The sequence below is a fragment of the Rana temporaria genome, chromosome 5 (assembly GCF_905171775.1).
Source record: "Rana temporaria chromosome 5, aRanTem1.1, whole genome shotgun sequence".
NCBI lineage: Eukaryota > Metazoa > Chordata > Amphibia > Anura > Ranidae > Rana > Rana temporaria.
This window is the reverse complement of record NC_053493.1, coordinates 291,646,233-291,652,924: the sequence shown is the minus strand read 5'-3', so window position 1 is coordinate 291,652,924 and position 6,692 is coordinate 291,646,233. Positions and strand designations below refer to the sequence as shown.

The 6,692-nt window shown below is 47.4% G+C and overlaps 1 protein-coding gene across 1 annotated transcript; it reads left to right on the top strand.

Annotated features, from left to right (window-relative positions):
• Nucleotides 1–644: 644 nt before the first annotated feature.
• Nucleotides 645–3,498, top strand: LOC120940879. Its single transcript, XM_040353978.1, has 4 exons — nt 645–672; nt 777–839; nt 1,131–1,175; nt 1,257–3,498. The coding sequence occupies exons 3-4, from the start codon at nt 1,132–1,134 to the stop codon at nt 2,656–2,658; spliced, it is 1,446 nt and encodes a 481-aa protein (XP_040209912.1). The 5' UTR covers nt 645–672; nt 777–839; nt 1,131; the 3' UTR covers nt 2,659–3,498.
• The last annotated feature ends 3,194 nt before the right edge of the window (nt 3,499–6,692 follow it).

The window sequence follows — 6,692 nt, the reverse complement described above, 5'->3', positions numbered from 1 at the left end:
ACAACTGTGTTCCTTGCTCTGGATTTTTTGTCTAGAAGAATCCTGAGCCTAGGTATTTAAAGGGGGTTGTAAAGTTTACATTTTTTTTTTTAAATAACAAACATGTTTTCCTGGCCAGTCCTCCCGTCAGCACATCATGGGTTAATCCCTCCTTTGGTCCACCAGTACCACCTTCTTTTAGCTAATAAGTAGGGGGCCCCTCCTCCCAGTCCTTGTTCCTTTTTTTTGGTCGGACGACCAGACCACTAGAAGACTCTTCCAGAAACTACAAAATGAAGAGGATATTACCCCCCTACCGAACCAATCCCACCCAGGTTCAGCCTCTCCTCGGGTTGGAAGGTCCAGAAGTAGTAAAGGTATGAACCTTTATGACCCTGGACGCTCAGGTGCATGAGCTGCGGGCATTATAGCTTAAGAAGAGCTTACTTTATGATTAGGGGCTGTGGTGTGTCTCTTCCGTTTGCTGTAGCATGTGTGCTCTCTTCCTGCTCTGAATCTGGACTCCGTAGGAGCGCTAAGCCCCCCCCTCCCTCCACCTTCTGCAGGCAGTGATGATGTCACAGGGGGCGGTGCCGGAGGCGTGCCGGGGGGCGGGTCTCAGAGTACTATATAATCTGGCAATGGCAGAAAGCTCAGTGCGGTCTGCCACTGCTCTGGAGAAGGAAGTGTGAGGTAAGCCTCCTGCTAGGGAGGAGATGAGAGAGATTGTGTCAGCATTGCAGCGCTGGGCTGTTCTTTTTAAAGAGGATGTTTTTCTTTCTCACCTTATCTGACAGAGTATTCAACAATCGTCCTAACTACCTGCTGCCACCCTGAATCACTTTCTTTGTTGATCTAAGGTAAAAATACCTATTAAAGGGGCAGTGTTGTTTTAAAAAAAAAAAAAAAAAAAAAAAAAAGGGTATATATATATATATATATTTTTTTTTTTTTAGTGTACATATATGTGTATATAGAGGTATTTGAGACAGATATGTAAGGATATGTAGATAGATAGGTGTATAGGTTTTAAAAAAAAAAAAAAAAAATAATAATAATAATAATAATAATAAATAAATAAAATATATTTATATAATACATATATTTATTAGGGACTCTGTCTGATGTTCCTGTCCTGATTTTTTATACAGCATGAGCTCACAACAGCCCCAGAATGCACCAAGATCTCCGGACAGGTAGGAGGGGTCAACGGGGGCCACAGTTTAAAAGAGTGCGCACCAAGAGCTAAAAGTAGTTTTTCTTGGTTGTCTTTTTAGGAGCAGAAGCCCTAAAATAAGACATGAACGGAGAAAGAAGTCCCGCCACCGCTCAAAATCTCCGCAGGCGTCTGGCTCTCGGGCAACGCATAGGTCCCATTCCAGCCCAGCACGCAAATCCAGTCACTCTGCGACTGTAGCAGAGCAAGATGGGTCAAGACCCCGCCCAGACGATGGTCTTTGTTGGGCATGTTCGGCTCCATCCGAACCTGGCAAGCTTCTTTGCGCCGGCTGCATTAAAGATATGGCTACAGACCGGGAAGCAGAGGCAAAAAGAATTAAAGACTATATCCAAGACGCAGTAGCAGAGGGTATTCAGGCAGCCTCAGCTACCAAAACACCTAGATCAAGGCCCAAAGTTAGTAGCGTCAATCAGCCAGGACGAGACGATTCACCTACTCGGGAGACGCTATCACCAGGCTCATCGGACTCTGAAGAGCCCTCAGAGTATTTATTTGATTTTCAATATATTGAATCATTTGTCACAGCCATAAGAGAGGCCATTGACTGGGATCAGGATGTTCAGCCGCCTGAAAAAATTAAAAGATTTTTTCCTAGCCGTAAGAGACAAGGGGTTACCTTCCCCCTCTTACCAGAAATCCGAGAATGGTTCGAGGAAGAATGGGAAAGGCCAGAAAGGAGGGCAAACGTTCAAAATCGTTTCTCAAGGTTGTACCCTTTTAAAACTCCAGAGGCAGACCTTTGGGACTCACCATTGGGCATAGATGCGGCCTTACAGCGCTTGGCCAGACAGGTCGCGCTGCCTTTGCAGGATTCCACGACCTTTAGAGATCCAATGGATAGACGTGCAGACACAGATCTGAAAAAGGTATACTCAGCCGCAGGTGCAGCGTGTCGCCCGGCCATTGCCCTAACTTCAGTCTCCAGGGCACTCAAGGTCTGGACCACGAGAACCCAAGCAGCCCTTAAAGCAGAGACAGGCTCAGAAGCACTCATACAAACAATGGAGGATTTCGATCTTGCTGCCGATTTCATAGCAGAAGCCTCTATGGACTTGACAAAGCTACTTGCAAAGATCATGGCTTTTGCAGTGACGGCAAAGAGGGCTCTTTGGTTGCGGCATTGGGGCGCAGACAGCACCTCCAAACTGAGTCTCTGCAATATTCCGTTTAACGGCAAGGTGCTGTTCGGAAAGACCCTAGAAGAAGCTATCAGTCGGGCTACAGGGGGAAAATCGGGTCTAATGCCACAGAGACCCAGGAAGAGACAGCAGGCCACTCGGCCAGCCCAGCCAGAGTACAAAAGGGCGTATGACGCCAGGGCATACAGGCCAGGACGGGAATATACAAGACCCTACTGGAAAAACCCACAAAATTCGTTTTTGCGGAAGGTAAAGTCTAGAGCGGCGCAGACCGCAAAGAAACCCGAGAAGTCTTTTTGACGGGATATCCGCCCGTCCTGTCCAAGTGGGCGCCAGATTAATGTCCTTCTGGGGAGTATGGGCGGAAGAAGTCAGGGACCAATGGGTCCGCAAGACAATCAGATACGGTTACAAAATATCTTTTCAGCAGAAACCACCCAATACGGTGGTCCATACAGAATGGCCAACAGATCAGAAAAAACGGAACTGCTTACAAGAATATTTAACCGGCTTGCAGCAAAAGAAGGCAATCTCGCCGGTACCCCCATGTCAACAAGGAAAAGGGGTATATTCTCCAATCTTTCTAGTTCCCAAAGCATCAGGAGATCTCAGACCAGTTTTGGACCTGAGGGTTTTAAACCACTTCATAGAGCCCAAGACATTCAAGATGGAATCCGTATTTACAATCATCTCTGTGTTGCAACCAGGAGATTGGCTGATATCAGTCGATCTAACGGATGCATATCTGCACGTCCCAATCAACAAAAGACATCAAAAATATCTAAGATTCCTGGTGGGGGAAGACCACTTTCAATTCCGGTGTCTGCCCTTCGGCATCAGCACAGCCCCACGAATATTTTCCAAAATCTTGCTAGCAGTGATTGCCATCATTCGCCTGAAGGGCATAAAGATTTTTCACTACCTAGACGACATTTTGGTAGTGGCACGTTCAAGCAAAGAACTTGCGGGTCAACGCGAAATGGTTCTGAAAATCCTATCAAGGTTTGGCTGGATCATCAACAAACAAAAGAGTCAATTAATTCCCTCACAACAGATGGAATATCTGGGACTGGTCTTCAATACAAACAGAGGCCTGGTCCTTCTACCCGAACGAAAGAAGGCAGAGTTGGTAGCTTGCGTTGGCAGCGTGATCAGATCGTCATCGCTAACGGCGAGAGACTGTATGACCCTACTCGGGATGTTCACTGCAGCAAGCCCAGCCATCCCTTGGGCAAGGTTCCACACAAGAGCCTTCCAGACAACCTTCCTGAACCAATGGGATGGTACCTCTCTCCACCAAAGGATCCTCATTCCGAGTGGGATTCGACAGAACCTAGCCTGGTGGAAGTCATCAGAGAACCTGTCGCGGGGCATGCCCCTCAGCCCCGGGGACTGGGTTCTGATAACTTCGGATGCCAGTCTCCGGGGCTGGGGTGCTCACTGCCTCGGCAGGCAGGTGCAGGGGCTTTGGAGCAAAGCGGAATCCCGACACTCCAACCTCTTGGAGCTGCAAGCAGCATACATGGCCCTACGGGCATTCGAGAAACTGATACAGGGTGCTCGAGTCAAACTAATGTTGGACAACAAGACAGCAGTGGCATATATAGCCAGACAGGGCGGAACGAAGAGCTTGCCACTTCTGCAGGTGGCAACCAAGATATTTGTTTGGGCCGAAACACACCTGGAAGCCCTAACAGCAGCTTATATTCCGGGCAGCCAGAATTCCATCGCGGATCATCTGAGTCGGGACTTCCCCGACAAGAACGAATGGGCCTTGAACTGGAAATTCCTAGAACCAATATTTTCCGAGTGGGGGACACCCTCGGTGGATCTGATGGCGACTCGAGCCAATGCAAAGGCAACTCAATTTGTCTCCAGGTTCCGTTGCAACAGGTCCTTGACCCAGGATGCATTCTCCATTCCATGGGATTTTCCCCTAGTTTATGTTTTCCCGCCGGTGCCGCTAGCAATGAGAACTTTGTTAAAAATTGCGAAGGAGAAGGTCCAGACAATAATAATTCTTCCCTTTTGGCCGCAGAGGCCGTGGTTCCCTCTACTCCTACACATGGTGTCGGCTCCCCCGATACGGCTACCGCTAAGGAGGGACCTCCTATGGCAGCGCCAATGGGTACACCCCAACCTGAACAGGTTGCAACTGACGGCCTGGCTGCTGAATCAACCAGACTCCAGGCACAAGGCATCTCAAAGGAAGTAATTTCTACACTGTTAAAGTCTAGAAAGACCTCAACCAACGTCACCTATAACAGGGTCTGGGCAAGGTTTACAACCTTTGCATTGCAAGAAAATTTCTCCTCACTGAATCCGAGTGTGGCACAGATACTGGACTTTTTGCAATCAGCTTTAAACAAAGGCTTGGCGTATAGTACGTTGAAAGTACAAATATCAGCCTTGTCGTGTTTTACAGGGCATAGATGGGCAGAAGAACCACTAGTAAAACAATTTTTAAAGGCAACCTTGAAAATAAATCCTCCAAGAAAGTGTCTGTTCCCGGCATGGGACTTAGGCACAGTGCTAAAAGCGTTGCTTCTACATCCTTTTGTACCGGCAGAATCTTGTCCATTCTGGTTTCTAACACTCAAGTTGGTTTTTCTCACCGCCGTAACATCGGCAAGGAGGGTTTCGGAGCTAGCGGCCCTGTCCAGTAAAGAACCGTACTGCATCATTCTTCCGGACAAAGTAATTCTGAGGCCTTCACCAATAGCAACACCCAAGGTCGTTTCAAGATTCCACCTTAACTGGGAGGCAGTGCTACCCAGCTTTACATTACCTCCTAGGCAGGAAGAAGAACTTGACCTTAGACCTCTGGACATGGTCAACCTTTTCTCAATTTACCTACACCGTTCTCAACAAGTACGCAAAACGGATTCCCTTTGTCCTACCATCGGGACCTAAAAGAGGACAAGCGGCTTCAACAAGAATAATCTCAACCTGGATCACCAAAGTAATAAAGCTCACATACGAGAAACAGGGGCTGAGGCCTCCACAGGCAACTAGAGCTCATTCTACCAGAGGGGTGGCAGCCTCTTGGGCAGCATTTGCCAAGATTCCGGTTGAAGAAATTTGCAAGACGGCTAGTTGGAGTTCCTGCAGGACCTTCGCTACGCATTACAGTCTAGACGTAACGTCATCTAAGGCGTCTAGGTTCGGAAACGCTGTGGTATCGGCACCATTTCAGACAAAATGAAAAAAAAAAAAAAAAAAAATAATAAATATATTACTTAAGCAGCATTTATAGTTGTCGTCCGAGTCTTATATATATTCCCGCCCTAAGGTGCTAAATCAAATCCCATGATGTGCTGACGGGAGGACTGGCCAGGAAAATGGAAAATTGTTATCCTTACCTTCGGTAATTTTCCTTTCCTGGCCTGTCCTCACGTCAGCACAGCCTTTCCCTCCCTATAGTCTGTCGTCCGCCAAAGTAGTGGAACAAGGACTGGGAGGAGGGGCCCCCTACTTATTAGCTAAAAGAAGGTGGTACTGGTGGACCAAAGGAGGGATTAACCCATGATGTGCTGACGTGAGGACAGGCCAGGAAAGGAAAATTACCGAAGGTAAGGATAACAATTTTCCATTATACTTACCTCCACTGTGCAGCTCGTTTTGCACAGAGTGGCCCCGATCCACGTTTTCTGGGGCGCCTCGGCAGCTGTCTCGGGTCCTCCCCGCTTCTGGTAACCCCCCTAGAAAGCACACTCCCAAGCGGGTTACCTTGCAGGCGCGCTCCCGAGTCCTGTATCCCCATGCTGTCTGAGGAGAGGACAGATCGTGTCTTTCTACAAAGTAGAAAACACGATCTGTCATCTCCTATAATGAGTCCTCTTCCCCCCACAGTTAGAACACACCATAGGGAACACAATTAACCCCTTGATCGCCCCCTAGTGTTAACCCCTTCTTTGCCAATGGCATTTACATAGTAATCAGGGTATATTTATAGCACTGGTCGTTCTGTAAATGTCAATGGTCCCAAAAATGTGTCGAAAAAAATTGCAGAAAGAAAAATAAAAAAATAAAAATGCCATATAAATGCCATAAATCTTTCCCATAGTTTGTAGATGCTATAACTTTTGCGCAAACCAATCAATATACGCTTATAGGGCCGGATTCACGAACGACTTACGCCATCGTATCTTTATATACGCTGTGTAAGTCCATGGATGTGCCGTCGTATCTATGCGCCTTATTCGCAATGCAAGATACGCCTGAAATTCGGCTTGATCCGACCGACGTAAGTCTCCTACGCCGTTGTATCTTGGGTGCATATTTATGTTGGCCGCTAGGGGCGCTTCCGTTGATTTATGCGTCAAATATGTAAA